General features: G+C 38.9%; 1 protein-coding gene across 1 annotated transcript in view; it reads right to left on the reverse strand.

The window, feature by feature from the left end:
* LOC118427547 (microtubule-associated protein futsch-like) overlaps positions 1–22,225 on the reverse strand; it is a gene marked incomplete in the record, with an annotated part of 94,204 nt that overhangs the window by 45,798 nt on the left and 26,181 nt on the right. Inside the window, 20 exon segments of the mRNA XM_035837387.1 lie at positions 1,867–1,979; positions 2,580–2,671; positions 5,348–5,485; positions 5,618–5,669; positions 6,557–6,679; positions 10,655–10,714; positions 11,006–11,080; positions 11,500–11,541; positions 11,942–12,019; positions 12,664–12,761; positions 13,076–13,252; positions 13,954–13,995; positions 14,368–14,465; positions 14,693–14,760; positions 14,884–14,956; positions 15,089–15,158; positions 15,390–15,505; positions 15,643–15,704; positions 17,838–17,870; positions 18,164–18,280. Of these exon segments, the coding sequence (XP_035693280.1) occupies positions 1,867–1,979; positions 2,580–2,671; positions 5,348–5,485; positions 5,618–5,669; positions 6,557–6,679; positions 10,655–10,714; positions 11,006–11,080; positions 11,500–11,541; positions 11,942–12,019; positions 12,664–12,761; positions 13,076–13,252; positions 13,954–13,995; positions 14,368–14,465; positions 14,693–14,760; positions 14,884–14,956; positions 15,089–15,158; positions 15,390–15,505; positions 15,643–15,704; positions 17,838–17,870; positions 18,164–18,280 (1,727 nt within the window).

Raw genomic sequence — 22,225 nt, forward strand, 5'->3', positions numbered from 1 at the left:
TCTCCGTCATTATTCATTAGTGTTTAATTGGCTAAACCAAAGAGTTAAAGCAATTACAAGATTATTTAACAACGTGATAATTTGATTCATGTTTTAGTTGAAGCATGTTTGCCAAGTAAGTCTTATTTTTCAATTATTTCTTAACTTCTGCCTGTTAAATGCGTATCACAATACGAAATCTTTATTCTAGAAATGGATAGGGCACATTTAAAACAGGAAGAAGGTTACAAAATGTAATATCTACTTAGATCATACATTTTGGCATAAATGAGGACTTTTAAGAAAAATGAACTTCAAATCCTTTAGTGATTATTTAGCAGAATGCATACTCATTCAACAAAATTGGCTAAGCCCTCTCTTGCTCAATGATAACCAAGGTCAACCTAAGAAACTCAGTTCTCTAGCAAGTTGAACCTGTGGCTACCTTGGTAGACTGGATTGTTTCTACATTCCCCTCCCCCTGAGATAACAGTCATTAATAGCAGTAAAAGGTAGGATGAGTATCATTACAAAAGCAGAGACTCCTGGGGGAGTGGTACTAATGGAGCTAATTACAAGCAGGGGAAAGAAACAGGACTATCCTCACCACTACAGACTATACATCCATCATTCAGTAGCTGACAGACAACATCCTAAACTGTCATTATCTTGTCCATTAGAGTCTACTCTGTTGGTGATGCACCAATAGAATTGGCAGCTTTTCAAATCCAGAGAAACTATAGGCTCTGACTTTTGTTTTGTTGTCCTGAGACCTTCCACTGTATACAATTATATGTACTTACTTAAAGTAAATTGGTCAGTGTAAATTTGGAAATTTCTACAATCAATTTGCAACATTACAGTGTGAGCAAACACTAGTGGTTCCAGTCTGCTACACATGTGTATACCTTAAACTTTAAGATTGACAATTATTTGTGTAATTACATGTGCCAGGTTAACACTATAGACCTTCAAATGATACATATATAATGTGAAATATCAAAGTCATACATATCACAGGTTCACACTATCAATAGAGATGTGTGCAGGCTAGCTTGGTTCCTGTTGTGCATATATTTTCAAATGACATAGCTAAACTAATACCTTTGAAATGGAGTAAACTTCTAAGCACATCAGTGCTGACTCGTGCCTCTTTTGAAAGCAGAAACCTCTGCTATAAACTTCTTTTATTAAGCATGAAAGCACCCTGTTATCTGACTAGAATATTGGTTATTTTTAGCGAAGCTCTTTCTGATCTTTCCACACTAGTGCTGGCTGGCTGTTCCTAGGTATAGGAAAATCCGTTAATGTTGTTTGCAGGCAGAATACTAATCAGACAAAATGCACATTTAAACCATTTCTGAGAGCCATTTGCTGGGGCTCTCAAGTTAGCAACCACTCTGACTTAAGCCGGACTCATAGGAGTTATGAATGTCACCCTACAGTTAAAATGTGACCTGAATACTGCAAGGTGGTAAGAATACTTAAAGGTCGTAAGGATTAGGTCTCAGTTTCTGAATGCGGTTATCATTTCAAATATCTCTTTAGCTGCATTTGTATTAAGCTTGTTGAGTCCATATTTCTTACACATAGATAGAGGACTGGTCGACAAAGAACATCCAATATGAAATATTAATATCATATGGCCCAGTTATATCCCTGCTGTACATATAAGTGGGAGGGCAATGTAGAAAAGCAAATGCCTGCAGTTTTCATCAAATTATTTTTGGAAAGTTTTGAACTTGAAAAAAGGATAGAGTTTTTAGGATTTTAGAGGACAGCCAGCGCATTTCTAAACATAAGATTACACTAAGATATTCCATACCATCTAAGATTTGTTTTTGAATCTACAAAATTAGAAGAAACAAACTGATAAGATGTACTTACGATAGGCTGAGAACACTCCTGGGTGAGATAGGTGATGGGATGAGGGGAGGGGGGGACTCTCCCTCTCCATCTGAGTTCAGGGACATTGTGCTACCCAGTCCAACTCCATTCATCTGGTGGAGACAAAGTCAGGAAGTCAATAACGCTGACAAACTAGCACAGCAAAGTTTAGAGGATCAGTTTTAATTGATTGTGGATATGTGGGTTACTGTTTAACTTACTAAGTAATTGTTCTAGAGCCTTTACATTTTGCATCATGCTGATAAACTGGGATCATTCAAAAGCAACACCTGTTACCAGACAATAGTGCCCCCTTGTGGCTGATGTAAGTACTACAGCTACACTGTGATACATGTACATTGTGTATATGTAGATACAGTGCATCCACTCATAGCAATAGTGACTTTGATAAGTCAGTCTGTCAAAAATCATACAGTCTTTTCTTCCGTGAGAATTGAGAAGTGCTACAATAACAGCATTGTATGCTACATGTACATAACTACAGGATAAAACGATATTTCATTCATTTAAGAAAAAACAATATATTTGGATAAAAACATTTCTGATGTCCTCCTTGATATTAAAACAACACAACTTGATCAATGAGATTTTATCTATAGTACAAGCAATTTACTTTATGTTATAAGAAAGTACATTGTATCATAATCTAAATCTCCTACATTATTTGATTGTAAGATGTGTTGAATACTCACACTTCCTGTACTTCTCTCCCTTCTGAGGCGAGCGGCTTCAAAGGGGTTATTAAACCTGAACATGTGCATTTTGCCCAGCAGAATCACTGCACCTGAGGAAGGAACACTGGGTGTCAGTCACTTCAAAATCACAAATTGGAATTGAAGATAGTGCTGTAATTTTGAGCATGTTCACAAGGTGGCGCTGCTAAGCTCCTCAACCTAGTACAGACCTGCATTGAGAGGATCATACTCTTTGGGTGGCTGGACACTGCCTAATTTGTTATTGGACAATCTCATCAAAGGGAGACCTTCATTCAAGCAGGAGGATTTTGTTACTATACAAGCAGGTTAGATAGATAGGTCACCTAGCCACTACCAGTAGATCAAAATATCCCCATTTGACATAATCAGGCCAAACAGTTGTAACTGGTCAAAGGCAGGGAACAAAAGGGTTTTTTCTTCCTCATAATGGTGCAGTGTGTCACAGTGTACCCCGTCAAGGAGAGGTCTTTTCAGAGGGAAAATGGCATGACTAAATGATTTTCCAAACAGCTTGTATCCCAAGTTAAAGTTAAATCCCCTTGGGATTAGCATTACGGAACAACCATCCAAGTTCAAACAGTCAGTAGTATATCTGTCTGTACAAAGGACTGAAACTGTAAAACTAGAATACAATCTCCGAAGCCGCTGATATTGCAGAGCTACATTTAGAAACTTTGTCACACAAAGGACAAGGAATCTTAGACCTACAATGAATATCATAACATGCCTATTATGTACACCATAATAATATTAAGTTTCCCTTCAGTCTTCAAGGAGGTCTTAACAAAAAGCTTTCAAGGTCTACAACTAGAATACAAGGTACCTTAACTGATCAAGAGACAAACTGCTCTTTGTAGTTGTAGTTGTACATGTAGTCACATTGTACATGATCAAACATAACAAGACAACAGGACTTATTTCCCTTGTAAATTTGTTCCTAAATCAAACCATAAAACTGCTCTGGCCTAATTCTCTAGAATAGTAATATCATTTCACATGTGTAACTTGTATGTCCAGATTTACAGGCCATTAAAGACAGCTCAACCAGCCAAGGGTTATAGTTCAACAATGTCTCATCATTAGAAGGATCTTTCCATGCCTCATTAAACCCAATATAATTGCATAATTGGATGTTCACATGGAGCAAAAGATACCATCATTGACAACCTGGGCTAGAGGCATGCAAGTGGCATCCTAGATTCTTATCTTATTTGGGACTCTTCTTGCTTGTTTGAGTGTGATATATAGTATAAATGTCTAAAAGACAGCAGACTGCTGACACCTTGCAAGAGACAATTCTGAAAAAACCTATATGTGACCAACAAGTATTTCCTCTTTTAAAGCTATACCTGACAGCAATCCACTGGAATATTGAAAAGAGAGGATAAATGAGGAAGTATTTCACACAAATCAAAACAATTCTAGAGCAAGACTGTGCATTGTACGTTTCTGTGCTTTTTGTGGCACAGTGCTGAACACCTGTTCCTCATACATAATTCACCATGCAAACAATTTCAGTTAAATCCCAATGTTTCTGATCAGTGGTTAACCACAATATCAACACAGCCCTGTACTGCATGAACACAGTCTCCCGGACAGAGTATGTTGCTCTAGCAGAACTCAAAACTGTGGGTGCATACACACTCACAATTGGAGCTGTGCACGTAATTCATCACAGCAGACCAGGTGACCACCATAGACAGGGTCCTTAATGCCTACATCAATGGGAAAAGTAATCTAAGGGTCCTAAGTGGTCACAATGGCCAGGTGGTCCTTCTGTAGAGGTGGTCACTTGTACAAATTTGAGTATGATATTTCGGGATAAATTGACCTGAATGTATTTACACACAACAGTCCAGAACATAAAACAAAATTAAGATTAAATCCCCATGCAGAAAGATTGATTTTACAGTAACTTGTACACCTGACTGTCTGTAATAACCTCCCTTTGAATCCTAAGGGTCAGTCCAAAGGGTCAGTCCTTTTGACATTTTCAAACCTGAGATTTCACAGGTACACGTATGACACACCTTATGTCTTGCACCTGTGGCAGTACTGTCAAAGGACTACTTTGTTTCTGCACATTTTATTACACTTGCCATAAATACTGACTGACACATGCTGATAACTTGATTAGCCCCTTCACTTATTGAGTCATATCATGACAAAGCTGCACCTTTTTTAACCCATCATTACCTGTGGAAAAGAATTTCTACCACTCCCTTTTTCAGCTACATGGTAATGATTATAGAGCTATAAACTAACTATTTCACACCTTTAAAGCACAACTAGCAGAGCAACGTTGGTTTGAATCACTTTAACCCTGTTCAAGAATGACAAACAGTAGATCCTTTCATTCTTGATTCTTGCTTGGTCACGTCTCCCATATATATAATATGTCATAGTGTGGCCATCAACAAAGCAGACATACTACCACCAAGGTGAAACATTATTCCTTATATAGGGTGCTGTCACGCTTGTATTGAGTCCTGTGACTTTGATGTCCTAAGATTTGTTAGCAGGCTGTGACAGAACCAATGGCCAACAAGGGTGTAAGACTGCCTTTTCCATCATGGGACATGACTGCCTTTTTCGAAACAAGATATTTTGTATGACACATGCTGCCATCATACAACAATAGCATAGCATGACAAATGTGGCCGCCCTCTTAAGGGCATACAGACTTGTAGCATAAAAACTGTTTCACAGTCACAATCACAAGTGATCATAAGAAATGTCCCCACCTTGCTTCAGCCTGATAGGTGTGGTGATGTCCATGCCATTGACTGCACAGGCAGCACCGTTTATAGGATGGAGGTAAACTGTGTTGTTCTCATTCCTGATCACACAGTGCTCCTTCTCCATGAAGGGGCCATCTAGGACTGTAGGAGACACAGAACAAAATGATGTACATCAAAGTTTGCAATCAAAAATTCCTTTCGAAGCAATTCTGTGAATTGTCTACAAGAAACATTCAAACCTGATTTGGACAGAAGCAAAAAAAGTTCTCTTACCAATATCTGGTTCATCTTCATTCTCCTCTGTCCCGATGATAGTTTTTCCATCCTAAACAGAAAATGTCAGACATTGAATATACAGTTTACTAGTGTGCAGTTATCACAGGATCGCAACTGACATTAAGAAATAGAGATGGCATAAAAGCATGTTCATTGACAATTTCAGTTTGACATAAATCAAAATATTTTGCTCACTGGAGGGGACCAACACAACAAAAAGTGCTGATTTTTGTTATAACTAATAATCAGAGTTTGTAGTGCTCATGCTTATAGTTCTGAAGTAAGATTGGCAAGTAGCAGAGTGCAAAAAGTGGTAATGATTCTGCAGCATGCTTTTGTCTTGATGCATCCCAGTGCACCTCACCTTTAGGCGGTACATGACAATGCCTGTACTGAGCAGAGTGTCAGCCAGTCCGATAAGATGCGGAAGCTCAGAGTCTACTATCACAGCCGCTGGGGAGCAGCAAGTTCGTCGCAAGCCTAGTCTACTGTCCTATAGTGTTAGTAAGCAGAGCAACAAAGGCAGGCAGGGTGTCAGAGGCAGGCAAGCGGGAGTTAGTCACAAGCAGCTATATCATACATACACATGTTGCACTGGTTTTCACAGAGGGACAATTGTGGTCATTCTTCAGATGTAGGTTTTGTAAATTTGTGTTCGTAACGACAAGTTATGGATTTTTGGTAATTGTTTTGAATTATCTGATATGTTTGAGCTGAAGTAAAACTTCAACAAATCTTTTGGTGTTTTTCCAAGCTCCTGCATTGGATGACAGAAAGTCTCCAAATGTACATCACGAGGCAAAAGATTTGTACAAATTGCCAGGTAACTTCCCAGCAGAACCTGAGAGTCCAGACAATAGTCCTGAGGTGTGAAAACCCATGCAGACATTAGCAGAGTGAGAGTTAACGACGGCTGCGGAGGTCGGCTGGTCGCACCTTCAGGTGATAGATAACGATGCCTGTGGACAGCATGTCATCATCCATGCCTATCAGGTGAGGTAGTTGTGACTCCACGATCACACCTACACTGCTGGGTCTGCGGATGCCCAACCGTGTCTCCTGGTACACAATAACAACGAGGGGAAAAAGGTGCACGTTTGTTAATATGTGGCTATTCCATTTGAAACATTTGGCAGTGGTCAGATAATTGGTCTCCTTAAGTTTCTGAAGAAATTTCTTTATACACTTTTCTTTAAAAAAGGGGCTCTCTGAAACATATCCTTCCTTCAACTGTCCAAATGCAATAGCACATAGGTAAACACAATGCTGGGATGCACTTAGAACCTGTCAAATAGTGATTTTCATCGTAAAAGTTATACATGATGAGATGGCATAAACATGACATAATACTTACGGACAAGCAATCGTCAAAAAAGGAAACCATATTAGCTGACAGTGTGTGGATTGTACATTACAGATAAAGAATCAAATAAAATATCATAAAATGCAATTTATCTTTAGTTAGTAAGCAAATCTCTCAATGAGGCCAGAAACTGTAGAGTCGGTCAATATGTACATTTTGTGTTACAATTACAGTACATTTAAAGCTACATCTTTATACCCATTTCACGGCACAGTAAGCCACAATGTAATTGGAGGGGACATAATCATTGCTTTCCCTGCTTCTCTCAACAGCATTCACTGCCCACTGCTTAGCAACCTACTGCTTATCAGTCCTGAACTAAGCTGTTATCTTTTAGCACCTCTAACCCTATGAGCACCCAGTAATTACAGTAAAACTAGGGGCCCTCTCACCCACTTGAAAGTGATTTAGAGAAATATTAGGGAACACTGTGACTATGTTAGCCCTCTCAATATGGTTTTGAGCTTAAGCAGTTCCTGTATCGAGGAAGCGATACAGAAAATAAGTCATCTGCATACAGCTATACACACTACAGATAAGGGGAGGGAACTTCGATCTTCCCATCTGTTTTCAATTGCATAGAAACCTTTCATATCTTGATGCTTGGTAAGATCTACAGGAAGAAACAGGTGTACAGAACAGGTGGTGACAAAAATCTGGAAGTAAAAATAGTTTGGTACTTAATTCCTGCTATTTGGTAATCAAACATTCCATACAGAACGAGTCAACTTCTTGAAATCAATTTCTTCACATCTTAAGGACCGCTTGTTTTTTCAGGCCACTTCTTACATTGGGTTACTAGAATTTGACTTGAGGCAATAATACATGTACTTAGTTACAAAGGGAGTGGAGAGTATACCTATTAGTATTTACTTCAGGTGTTGGCATGTCTGATTATCTTCTTTGAGATCCTGTCACTGTGGTAATACCCCCCTCACATTAGGCGCGATTCGATCGGACGGCGAGTCTGCGAGCTCTAATTTACGAGGAGGCATGACCCTGATGCCGACAAAGAAATTGCAGAGTTCCCCCTTCCCGTCAGGGTCATGCCTCCTCGTAATTTAGAGCTCGCAGACTCGTCGTTCGATCGAATCGTACCTAATGTGAGGGGGGTATAATCACAATTTAGGGAAGAACAGGGCAAATGCAAAAGGTCCAGGTGCACTGAAATTTCAAATACTTGGAAAATACTGAAGTAGCAAATTGATACATATTACTGTATTGCAATGTTTTGCAACCAAAAAGGCAATACATCATTGGAACTCAAATACGATTGTTTGCCTTTTCTCAAAAATATCATCAAGAACTTTCTCAACCTAAGGATATAATTCTTGTGGATACCTTGTAACAGAATATTCAGACATCATATACATGTATGTTAAAAATATATCATTCCTTCCGGACATTCCATGTTTGGGATATTAGAATAATCTAATGAAGACACTGAGCTTCAGGACCGAGGAAAGAATTGAAAGCTTTGCAACAGAGAGCCTTTGATTCAGACCTCATATGTTGTCAATGCTTATGGACATTGCTCGAGATACTAGTATTAGAGCTGTCAAACTCAAGACATGAGTTACATGTATGTACGAACTGGTCAGGTCATAGTGAGGTCACCAGGAGTGCTAGCACCCAGCCCATCACAAACAGAAAATGTTTGCACCACTTCGACTTCTCCTCCTCAGCACCTCAAAAACATGTCAACAAGGCACACCTTGCGGGGCGGGATGAAAGGTCGCCATGGCTACAAGGCACAGGAATGCATGACTGCTTGCACAAGAGATGGTCCTTTAGAGGAGACAAAACACCTTTCACTGCCGTGGTGGCGGGGGGTCCAAACTTGGAAAGCTGCAAATCCTTAAATCTGTCATAAGACCCGAAACAAGAATGAAACATTTTGTTTTTGCAGAAGAGATTAGACAGCTCTTTCTTAAATGTTTGGAACAGGGTATTCATCAGCATGCTATAAATAGCAGAGTGGGAAAACATTTCAAGGAAGATGCTAAACCTGTAAAGGTTATTGTTGATAGAGTTGTTTGCTGGTCAGCAGGCTGGTCAGTGGACAAGCTCTCAGGTGCTTTCAAAGGGTTAATCTAATCCCTGACCACATGCAACCACTTCTGAATGGATCTAGTTTATAGCATGGCTGACCGTATTAACGAGACAGCTACTAGTGTATTGTGAGAAAAGTTAGAATTGGTCATTCCTTACATGAAGTTAAGGAAGTTTCTGTCTGTGTGGGAATCTTTGACTGAACTTTGAAAACATCTGCTCACACTGAGGCAAGAAAGTATAATTGTACAATCTTGACCACCGAATTTGAACAAACACAAAACTTTGTGACCCATCTTTGAAAAGGAAATGATACTTTCCAATTAAAAATACCAAACTGTCAACGGAAAACACATGTTTCTGATTGTCAATGGAGTTTTAAGTAATGGACTAGAAATTGGTCACTTCCTTCATCAATCAAGCCAATCAACATTCCAGGATTTCTTCCATTGCTTTATGAGACTGACAGACATGTCAGGTCTACAGTATATCAACAGTGTGTGAAATATTTGTTTGATACCTGTTTGATACCTATAAGCACAGCATAGCAAAACAGCCATTGTAGAAAATCGTGTCCACACTGTAGTAGAATAAACTTTTAAGTTCCTTTTTTGTGACTTGATCAAAAGGCACTAGTCTTCTGTTTGGCTATTTCATTTGTTCAGAAAGTAGGAGAATTCTCCAGGCTCCCTGCACATGTGATGTGAGCCCGTCCTGTCCTGTCCTTGGGAACATTACACCGCTAGTCACGTAACCTGTTCTGGCTTGACCTGGCCAGTCTTTTCACAGCAGATACAACACAGTCACCTGGTGTCCAAACAGGTCTGTAGAAGGGAGACCGCTCACTTCCATGTATTTGTATTTGGTAAACAGACATCCTGACAGTCGGTCTGCCGGGCCGTTTGTTTGGTGTGGAAAAGTTAAGCAAAACATATCAGCTACCGGCCGTGTCCACATTGTGACTGGCAGACATCACACGAGTGCTTGAAAATAGAGAATGGATCAAAGCCAAGGCAAACCAGCTGCCAACTGAAATAACCGCCTGTTGCTTCAGTGCTTCCATTCACTTTCTCAACAAACAGGTGTATACGAACCTATTTTTTTTCTGGGTTGCAAGAAAGGGTACAAAATGTAGGTACTGGATGATTTTCGGTACAGAAAATTTTTTTGAGTTGGGACAATTGACACGGTAAACTGATCACTAGTTATCCTTTGTGTCTTTTATGAACAACAAACAAAATCACAACTTTCAAGCAATTACGTGGAACAACTTTTCACTTTGCTTATTTGTTTGTTTTCTTCTTGTTTTCTTGGCACTCTACTGACCCATGCAATACAGGCATGACTTGAGCGTTAAGCAGACAATCCAGCACGATGATAAATTGACAATGCCTAAAGAAGATAGAAGACACCATAAAACCTGTTGCTGACTACACCGGCTATCAATTATAACCTTATGACAAATCATATATCAAATCTGATTAGACTTCTGGAAGGGTCAATGACCTAAGACTGGGGGAGATTAATGATTAAGTTGCATCCCTAACAGAGAAGAATGCCCCCAGTAACCAGGGAACCATTATGTGAAGTAGAGACATGCAGACAGACAGCTGTCTCACCTGTATTATGGACTGGGTCTCCTCCCACTTGTCTGACCAGTCCTTCGTCAGCTGCTCTACCTGTGGTGGGGGTGGGAGGAGAAATAAAAGGGTCCTTAAGGAAGGAATCAAAGACACCTTAACATGGTACAGGACTCCCTTTGAGGTGGATGATGATCAAGACAAAATCAAGGGATATTCATCATTATTAAGATCACAACACAGAGACTAATAATTATAAATATTTGAAACATTTGTAGTACATGTTACACATAACGTAATAGCAAACAACAGTTGCTGTCCAACAGTATAGAATACATTTTTATGGCTTATAAAACTGCATGGCAATGGTAGCTTAATAGAGAAACAAACCTTTTCTTCATTTCTCATGAGCATCTCAGTGATGACTTGGTTCCTGTCCTCGTTAAGAGACATACTGGAGCTCCTCTGTAACATGGACAACATTTAGTATGTGAGAAATCAAAGAGATCAAAGAACTCAATACAAAAGGATACAAACTGATTAATGGTATTTCTAAAAGGTCCAAAGAAAAATACCAGTAAGTTATAAGATTTGGATGGCTGTACCAGTAAGTGTGTATTAGTGGGGTCACCTTGAGGGCTGGCATTCAACAAAGTGTATCAAATACATATCATATAACATGTATTTGTTATCAATTCTATTCACAGCAAAAATAAAAAAAAAATGTATTGACTTCCATGCTTTTCACCCGTGAAAAGAGCAAGGTCCCAAAGTCTTGGTTAGTGGAGGGTACATGCTTGAATACAAAACAACCATGTCACTGTGCATGGAGACATGTATTTGTCATGCTTCTCTAGGGAAAATGCAGGTCCTGGTGAAAGTACCTTGTTGTACGAGCTGTGTCCATTCATTAGGTATAACCTTGCCTTTATCACACAAGGAAAGGGAGGGGAGGAGAGAGAAATAATAAACCAAAGGTGTGAGAAAACCAAGAGGAATTCCAACATCAAACAATGCAGCTTGTCATTCAAAAAAATCCCTGGCAGTCAAACTCAATCAGAATATAAAGATAAACCAAGCAGATATACTAATTGAAGATAAATTCATCCAAAATATTAGGAAATGGAACCAAAGTCTATTTGAAACAAGACTCAAAGCAATTCAGGGTCACAAGCAATGAAAAGAAAATAAGAGAGTTCTCAGTCCTAGGACAGTACTTATCCCAAGAACATGCTTTTACAAAATGTATATGATGATTGTGTATGCACTAGAATATTCAGTTAAATACTTCCAACACAATTCTCTTCAAGAATAATGAGGACCTACCATGTCGTGGTTCTGCAGCAGTTTCTTTAATCTCCCGATTTCTGCCCTGAGTTCCCTGATCAGTCGTACATTAGGATCCTGGGAAAAGAGATTCAAAAAGGGAACGATAGCTTTAAACATTAGACAACATGGGGATATGGTACTATTAATTCTGATTCTTTCATAATGCACAGTAACTGACAGTTATGACAAGATGTGCTCTTGAAGTATTTTTATGGATACTACGTTTACAGGAAAAATTTACAACACTACACACATTGCTACTGATGTAATGCTCCCTCGCTGTTGTACAGCTACAGAGTCTACAGGAATCTTTCCCTGTGCTAGTATTAGGTTAGTGTGTCAACTGAGAATATATGTTTCAAAATCATTTGGTATTTCCATTCTGTCTCGACTGGAAAAAAACTAGTGGGTAATGCAGCAATCAAACATGATTAGGCTCTTATGTGGCTGTTTTTCTGTCTCCATCCCCAAAGAAGGAAGACTATACAATTTGGCTAATGAGACTACAAGGGCATTTGCCAGAGAACAAGGGTTAAGAGTGTAAATGTTCACTTCAAAATGACATGAGACAATAGATCAAACATCATTAGTATGCCAGTACTGTTTAACTGACAAATCCTATGCATTCATTTCAGTCTGTAAAATAAGTAAGTCTTATCTAGAGAAAAAAATGAAGAAAGGCATTCAATTATTTAGAAAAAGGAACAGAATATGTATACCTCATTGATCTTGGGTCTGTTGACAATCCTCTTGGCTCTTCTGGCATATCTTAGGGTATTGATGGTTTCACTGTAACAGATGCTGGCAGGGGAGATGGCTGTGGAGCAATACAACAGTAAATTGAAAAGGATTTTAAAACTTCTCAAAAATCAGAATCTCGCTTATCTACGACAGGTAATTTGTCAACATTCATGTCAATCACATCTAAAAAAAGTGGAGTACAGCACAGTAGAGATCAGCTATCAACAATGCATTATTGATACAGATTATGGCATTTTCTACTATAATTTACTAGGAAGAGAGACAAGGACAATTTAAACATACAAAATTCACTGACAGGTTGGTGCTTCAGAAAAATAAACTTGCATTAATATCAGATATACTACGAATGAAGGCAGTACAACTACAGACCTGCTATCATGATTGTCTTTGCGTTTCCACCTAGGCTATCCTTGAGGAGCCACGTCAGTACAGAGTCCCTGTAGGGGATAAAAGCCATCTTCTTCCCAGCCTTGCCGACAGAGGAGCCCAGGTCATCCCCGATACTGCCGAAACTCTCCGTACTGGCTGACAGCAGGGAGTTCTCAGCTGGAAACACACAAATATCCAACTCAATACAGGATACAAAAGTTTTGGACTTTGCAGTAATGCGCCAATGCAAAGTAATCCCTGCACTCAATTTGAAAGATGCTGCCTAAGAGCTCCCAGTTCCCATTATGAAAATATGATATGAATTGTAAAATACTGCCCATCATCTGATTAGAACAAAGCAACAGTTTGTTTTGGATTTTGGAGTAATGCTGCAGCAAAGAGTTATGAATCTTTGGCCTCAATTTGAAAGATGCTGACTAAGATAAATTCCGTTCCGATTATGAATTGTCATGCCTGCTGTACCGGTACATGAATTTCCTGAACACTGCCCATCACCTGATTGAAACAAAGCAATTCTTTGAGCTTTTGCTACAACATCATTAATACATTTTACAGACGGAGCAGTCAAAATGGCTTGCGAGCAAGTTGCAGCATTGCCTGGAATGTAGCTGCGATGTAGATTGATGCCAGCTGTCGACGGCTTTAGAGAATCATTAAGACATTTGCAAAGATGTTTACTTCTTCCCCGTGTGGCTTATCACCTGTATGTGTTTGTGCCATGTTTGAGGAAATGCTGATCAGTGACAGACAGTGCCGACTGTGTATTATCAACTTGCAAGCAGAAGAATTGTTTTTTCAAGGCAAGGATGCATAGCAGCAGCAGTAAGGAGCGGGAGAATTAAGTGAAGAGGTCTCACATGTCCAGGGCGAACTTGTAACGCCCTTCTCCTGTTGGTAGGCTGTCCGGAGGTTAGTTGGATGGCAAGGAAGGAAGACAATAATAAACACAAGGATGGGTCAGTTACTTGAGATGAAGGTAAGAGTAGGGGTGGAGAAAAAGTTAATGAACGTTAAGGTAGGTGGTGCAAGTCTTAGTACAATGTCAGAATTTAACAGCTATGTTGCATACAAGTATATTAATGCTTAAAAAGTGTGTTTTCTTACTAAACTTAAAGTTATCAAAAAAGGCTGTATTGGTTGATTAAATACTGGTCAGATTTCAGAGTTTTTATATTTAAGGTATCAATAATCAAGAAGTAGAAGAAGAAAATCAAGAATCAAAGAAAAATATGGAAAGACAGAATTGTTTACCTTGGTCTGGAAGAACTTACCTAGTGCAGAAATGACTGTTCCTAGAGTTACCAGAGATTTGTTGATATTTGCACCTTCTTTTAACCTGTCTTTGTGGTAGTTTGGGTCAGCCCTTTCACTGCAGAACAAAGTTTGATCAAAACGTTAGACAAAAATGTATTGAATTTCAGTATCAAAAATATTTACAAAGAAAGTCCCTTTTATAGCGTCAAATCATAATCTATAGGATAGTCAGTCAACTCTTACAAGTTGATGCTTACGTTGCGTTGCTGTTCAGTTCATTCACTGTTTTATCTATATATGATGAACATATCTGAAGTGAAGAAAGGAAAATAGTTTACTTACCTTCCAGCTAAATCTACAAGGTGAATTTTGCTAACTACCTCACGTGGAAGATTGTCTTCTAATTTGGCCTGCAACAAAAAACAATCATGATGGTTGTTAGTTTGGTCAGGTTAAACATCACCAAGCATTTGGTGAGTACAATTATCAACAGCCAACAATGCAAACTAACAGTTTGCAAGAATAAAACCCACCTGAGAGAAGTAAATGGTGAATATTGCATGTGATCTGCTGCTGAGGTCATGGATGTAGGTGGCAGCAGTTGTTCTGAAAACAAAATACAAACACCAAATATGGTCACACAGATCTAACCATCAAGTCTGAAAATCAAGACAAAAAGGCTCCACCTCTAAGGTGTTGCCAAGAAAATGTCAGCATCAATTTTACAGTTTGCCTTACCTATTTTCATTGCCCCTTTGAATGAGCCTTTCTAATGAGGTGTAGTCTGATACTAAATGTCTTGATAAATCTGTAAAGAAACAATGAAAAATTAGAATAATTACAATGTTATTTACTTGTAAACTCCTCATTCAGAATAAATATGAAATGAAATGACATCACCCATCTACATAATTGTATCTAAACTTTATTTGTGACACAATACGTATTCCTCTAAGTGCATATTTTTAGTAAATCATGTGACTCATTAGAGGTTTAATTTATAAAGCTTTAAGCACTTCCACTCGTTAAACGTTCTCACCTTGTACATAAGGCCCCTTCTCTGGGTGTTCCCGCACCTTGAGACTATAGGTGTTTGCCTTGGCACCAGGATGGCACAACAGGTCCCTGACCCTTTCATTGTAAATTTCCAGGTAGCTGTGGATTTTAAGGTATTAACAAGTTAGCGAGAGTTCTGTTGGAACAGCAGTCTTTCAGTTTCTTTTCAAAACTACTGCAATCCTTCAAGTTAAGGTTGTTACAACAAGGTAGATAAGAAGAGAATAAGCTCTTACCTGACTTCTGTCTTGAAGGTAACACGCTCTCCTACATGGTCGTCTATTCTTGAAAACAAACCCTGTTTATGGTAAAACATGAAACATTTAAGTGAAAAATGAGTTATGAAGCCTGGAAGGGAGATGCAACTAAATGTAGTATACACTCGGTTACTTTAGAAACAAGTAACCATTACAGATGTATATCATACATTTTTAATGATTATGACATCATTTTTATGCAAGACATTTATTTTTTGCATGCTATATCATAGCACTTTTTATGCTACATGTGCATGACCTGTACATGTATACAAAACATACAGAATATTTGAGTGAACTTCTAGGTGGAAAAGATCCAAGACCAAGATGATTCAGCATGTTAACAGACCATAGCATGGAACAGACTTTCAGTCTGAGTAATACATTAACCTTTAGCATACTGAAGTAGCTGTTTGGCTACCAATTCTCTTGGTTACAGAGTTAGGTAGTAGGGATAAGGTTAAACATTCCTGACACAGGGATGTTACCGCATGACATACACAGAACAAAATGGTGACGCTAACCTCTTACATGACATGAGAGGAAGATTTAACCCTAACCCCAGGATACAGGACACAATATAAAAACTAACAATGCCACGGAAGAGACACTGTGTGCTTGCATTTCCGTTTACTAATATTACTTGTCAGCAAGATCCCCATCAGCCTTGCTCTTTCAACAACTTGTCCAGAGAAAGATGTCATTTCCTTTTAGGTGTATATCTTGGCAGAGTAGGTTGGTGTTTGACAAAGCACGGAGCTTAAGTCCAAACAGGACACATATTGTACTTCTACAATGGGCAGATGGTTGGTGCTTCAACTGTTTATGCTACATAGTCCTCCTCCTGCATGCAGGTTACTTCAAGAGAATCCTATATTTTTTTTAAAGACTGCCAGTAACGTCGTTACCTGGCTTCAATTTAGAACATGTACAGTCATGCAAAAGTTCTAGCAATCTAACTGTGATGTCATACCACATGCAGATATTTGATCCTCCTTACAGCGCATAGTTAAACAGACTCTAATCCCGGATAAAACATCTAGAATACTTTAGGAAGTGCTGACAAGTGCAAGATAGATGCCGTTACATTAGTAAAGAGCAAAATAATGATTTAATCTCAAGGGCAAAACAAATCCTACAACATCCCGCCTTCCTGTGGTATACAATGCCCTGAAGACAATATGGACTTCCCGTTTTAGATTAAAGGTCTTTCTGTAGAGCCATCCTACCCTGACATGTGCAGGAGGACTTGTCTTGGGTCAATGTGAGAGAAAGTAAGGAGGCCGACATCACTGTCCCTACCATGAGGCAGGTGTTGGCAATGATGTGTACCCTGCATTCCTCATCACCAAGGAGAGCTGGACAACCCTTTGTAAATTCTAATTCATGTTGGACAGAATCCTCTAGCTTGGAACAAGACCAAGAACCCGTATGGCTCATGCACCAGTTCCCACCAAGGTTAAGAAAGATCCCCCAATAGCTTTGGGTTAGTTTTGACGTCATGTACTTTAAGCACCTCTTTACACAGACCTTTCTTCTGTCTGATTGCCAACCCAAAGCAAAGTTTAAGGAATACTGGTCTTCAGCCATGGTCAGGATGCCCTCAAAGGTTATATAAACAAAGGATTGACATTTGGACAACAAGTGTATATATCTCTTACATCCAACATTAAACATAATCATACATAAGAGGGTTGAAACCATTCTTGTGACTGATTTCTTGGCCACTGATCTAACTCCAAAAACTAAATTCAAAACGTGTTTAATGAGAATACATGGACAGAGTTCAGAGGAGGACATGTACACCTAGCCCTTTAAACATGCAAGATGAGCCTCCAAAATAGCCCCTGCATGTTTATCCCTACCATTGACTTGTTTGCACTACAAAAAAGTGAAAGGTCTGGTTACTCAGCCACCACACATTCATCCAGGCATGAAAAGGATTTCTCTTTTTGGAAAAATGCTTTGCCAACATGGCGACACAGAAATCTTGCTACACTTGCCTTTCAACCTGTGTACCAATGGTGAAAAGTTTTCACCTCCTCACAATGGCCCACACAAAAACATCAACAGGTTCACAACAGATTGATTTTCAATGGGCCTTTGATGGGTGTAAATGTAATGCTAACTGTACGCTGTTCTCACAGAGATTGTGTAATGCAGCGAGCACTTACCTCACTTATCCTTGGTATAAGACCCAGTCTATCCTGTAAAACAACATTCAAAACAGGATTCAATACAAGAAATCACCCTACACCTAGAACATTTGGTGCATGATTTATAAATGCCATAGAAAGAAATTGAGGCCACCATGTTTGTCGAGTGTGTTATATTGAGGGTTTAGACACAATCATAAACCTCAAAGAATGCTTAATATCAAGACCAGTATGAAAAATACTATTTCCATGTGAAATCAGAAGACATTAGAACCCTCCAAAAAGTTAACAAACAGATGTACCGGTAACTCATGTCTATTTGATATTAAGGCACATATACTTACAGTGTCTCCCATCATGGTGTAGGTTTTGCCTGTTCCTGTCTGTCCATAGGCAAACACACAAGCATTGTAGCCTTCAAATGCAGATGCAAGTACATCTGTGCCAAGGTCTTGGAAGATCTGCAACAAACAAAACAACAAACTCTCAAATCAAAGCTTAAACATTTTCTGCTTCATCCTACTAAATGCTAAATCAGATGATATTTGGTATCAATTTTAACGTATCATATGTATGATGGCATATCTATTTAGAATTCATGACAATATCAAACATGTTATAAGTGTCTCTGTATGATTAATTGTTATTATTGTTGAAAGCCTATGATCTCTTCAACAACTTAGGCTTGCCTTGATGTGAGACAATACATTTTATTTACCCTGTACAGTGATACCATTCGCCAATCAATACAATTTGTACAACATACAATACAGCACTTTCAGTTAGTTGCAACTCAAGACAACAAAAATAATGTGTTTCTAAAATAAGATCACACATAGCCTTGCAGATATGTCTCAATATCATTTTCACTTCAATTTATTTTGATTTCTTTTTCAGAATGGCTTTATTTCCATAAATGTAGAGATCATTTCTAAGTTGTATGTAAAGGCAACGATTCCTCCTTTCTGTTAAACTAGATCTTATTTCAAGCCGTCAAGTAAATGAGCAAGTCAGAAAGCTGTCTGGCTACAACAAAAGGGCCAGAGAAAAGACAGGCAGGTTTGAGTACATAAATAAGAGAGCCACGGCGGGGAGGGGCATTGGTGACAAATAGTCCGGATCTAGCCTAAACGCTTTCAGAAGCAGACTGCTTTGAAGAGACAGTCACGGGATGCTTCACCTGTCAAGTGCGCAGGCTAATTAATGCATGAGGGGACACCGTGTAGCGCTACGTGCCATACATGTCTTCTTTTGTCCCCTTCTGCTGGCCAAACACTTCCATCCGCCCAGCCTTCTCGCTCAACTCACAGGACAGGTGTTTCACAAACACACACGCTTGACTGGTTGGAAAATATACCTGTTGTAAAACTTTTCATTGTTGCTTTGAACAGTCAATAAGTCATGACGTCACTCTAGCACATGCAGACTGTTAAATGACACAAGACCTTACATTCTTAAACTTTACTTAAAGTTGAAGTTTGAAGAAAGAAGATGTGGTTGACTGGATAACTGTATCTACATGTTAACTCCATTATCTCTTTAGGGGGCAATGTTGTATTCACAGGTGTCTTGTACAGAGTCAGATAATGTTACCTTTGATTAGCAGGAACAATGACACCAGACAGAAGTGTCATTGGACTTCAAGGCCTGGCCTTGAATTAACATTACTATTGCTGTTGAAACCCAAGATATTCAAGCTGCAAATTAAGCAGCAAAAAGAATGTTTTTCAATATGAATATGACAATTTCGGCCTAGACTAATCCTAGACTTATTCAAACTTAAGGATACATTCTGTTGGAAGAATCTTTTCCTACACGTACTTGACCTCGCATCTATCCAACTATTTCTGAACTTGGGAAAAACACTACGAAGTATGGGAGGAAAACTCAGTTGTGCTGTCATCTCATTCTGTATAGAATTTCGTATCTATCAGTAAAAGTTCTGCTTACACATCACCAATATCATTTTCTGTTGACAGTCTATCAGAGGACAACATGCATCTAGCTTTTAGGAAACCAGCATTTCTCACTTAGCATGTCCAAAACAAAAATCTCTTGCAACAAAAGACAGTAGAAAACTTTTCCAATACTGATAGGTAACATATTTCTCAGTCCATATAAGAACTACTGCTACCATCAGAGGCAATACGTCACAACAAATATGGTGGGTGGGCTTGTTACAAAGGCAAAGGTGAAGGTCTGCTTTCTCTAACAACAGGAATTGTTGCTTTTACAAATACCAAACCGCAGAATAACTAAGGGGTAATGCACTCAAGTAAAGCAAGGTGAGTTAACAGGTGGTCGGAAAGAAAGGGGTAACAGGTGGGCAAAAAGAAATGATTACGCAGGAGTGAAAGGTCACAGACAGGCTTAATTATTGTTGCATATGAACAAAGCTGTCTGCTACTTAAACAAAGACCACCACTATATACGGAAGACCTTTAGAAAAAGATTATGATATATATAGTTGGACTGGCCAGTTGCAAAATGTGATACAACAAGAAAGACTACCGACAGGTGTAGTTCCTATAGGGTAACCTGTTACAACTATGCTAGTATGAGTTTCATTTTGTTAACAACTACAAGAGTAGTACTAGCAGTACTTCCAAGAAATGCCTTATGACAAGAATAGTTTTTAACGGAACAGATCCTCATTTAACACAGTAGGTGGAGTAGGGAAAACACTGAAATTATGTTTTCTAAAACCCAAACACTACAGTAACTCTGACTTATTCACTTCTGGCTGTCACCACAAGGTTTGCTGTTGCCATTCTTTTGCCCTACATTGACTGGCCATGGAAATGAAGAAACAATCAAAGAAACTACATTATGTCAAGTTCAGAAACATTCCATGCTTTTGTCTGTTCACTTCTTACATGACTTTCTTTACACAACAAACAGCATTTGGCGTTTACGAAAAATTCCTCCCGACCTCACACAGGCTGGAAAGGTCTGGGTAATGGTCTGGAAGACAGCACACAATCCGGGGACAACCCCCGTTGGAACCCAACACAATGCATTGTGGGACAGACGGGAAATTTACAGCCAGAGTGGACAGAGTATCAAGGCGTACTGTTGGGAACATAAATGTGAAAGGTGGCCGGGTGGCTGGGGGAAAAAGGTTGGAGATTACATGCCTAGCAGCAGGCCGCTTTGAGAACATGATCTGTTCTAACCCTAACAATAGTCCAGGAGGAAATACAGTGGCTATAGTGGGATCAGACAACATATGGTCTCTCCAAGAAAGGCAGAAAGAATTATCTAGCATTTTCCTACAATGATAGAAACATGGGAATATATGGCATAAACAAAATTGTAGTCTGTTATAAATTCTTTTTTGTCAGTGTTTTGACACCTTCTTCATCTAATTGACAAAATACTTCCTTCCCTGTTATTGACATTTCTAAATCAAATAGTTCTAAGGAACTACATGTATCAATGCTATATAACAGGCACAAGTACTCAGATATAAACTGATGTCAATATGGTTATACAATGTCATGACTTCAAGTCAGGCATATTTATGCTAAAGCCATTCCAGACATTAGGTTTAAGTACAGTATATATGTGTACATATAAGTATTGGCCCTCTTCCAAGCTGGTAATACCTGTTCTATAAATCAAAATATATAATAGCAACATTTATCAGTCTACATCTGATAAGCACACAAACATTTCACAAGTACCCTTATTGACACAGTCTATCTGTTGCTAAATTTAAATTTTGAATAAGTGCATATGCCTGGCAAACAAAACAGTTCAGCATGTAAATTGCACTAGATCTTTTACTGTGAGATCAATCTGCTTCTTCGGAAACAAACTTGAAGATGTCCAAACATCAGGGAGTATGCATGGTGTAGCCTGTAAACACCAATCTCACATACTGTTATTCTATAATATCCAAGCTGAGATTTCACACTGAGATTTCACAATTTTTCGCAGCAGATAACAGTAGTAGCTAGTCTTCAACACAAACGTTCTGCAATTGTGGTCACCTAGTCTGCTCCTAAAGCCATAATTCTAATTATGTATGTAAATAACTTGAAATTTCGATTCTTACCAAAGTTGAGATACTGACCAAAGACAGCTGATGTTACCTGAAACATCTGACTATTTACAACACTATAACTTCCTTGAGAGCTTTTGCATAACTGACTATTGTTTATCTTATTACCTTGATGTCAGCCTTTGACATAAGTACATGTAGTAGCTTAAGCCTTGCTGATTTGCTCAAACACTAGGGTTAGGAATGTTTGATTTCTTGTTCCCCTCCATCAGTTTGTCATCTCCACTATCAATCAGACCTGTGCCCTGCTGGGGTACTACATGCTGTATCCTAGCAAAGCTTCCCCTCCCCCTGCCCTGTCACCTGCCAGGTGATGACATGTACTGATGCTGACAGACAG

Source organism: Branchiostoma floridae, chromosome 1 (genome assembly GCF_000003815.2).
Source record: "Branchiostoma floridae strain S238N-H82 chromosome 1, Bfl_VNyyK, whole genome shotgun sequence".
Taxonomy (NCBI): domain Eukaryota; kingdom Metazoa; phylum Chordata; class Leptocardii; order Amphioxiformes; family Branchiostomatidae; genus Branchiostoma; species Branchiostoma floridae.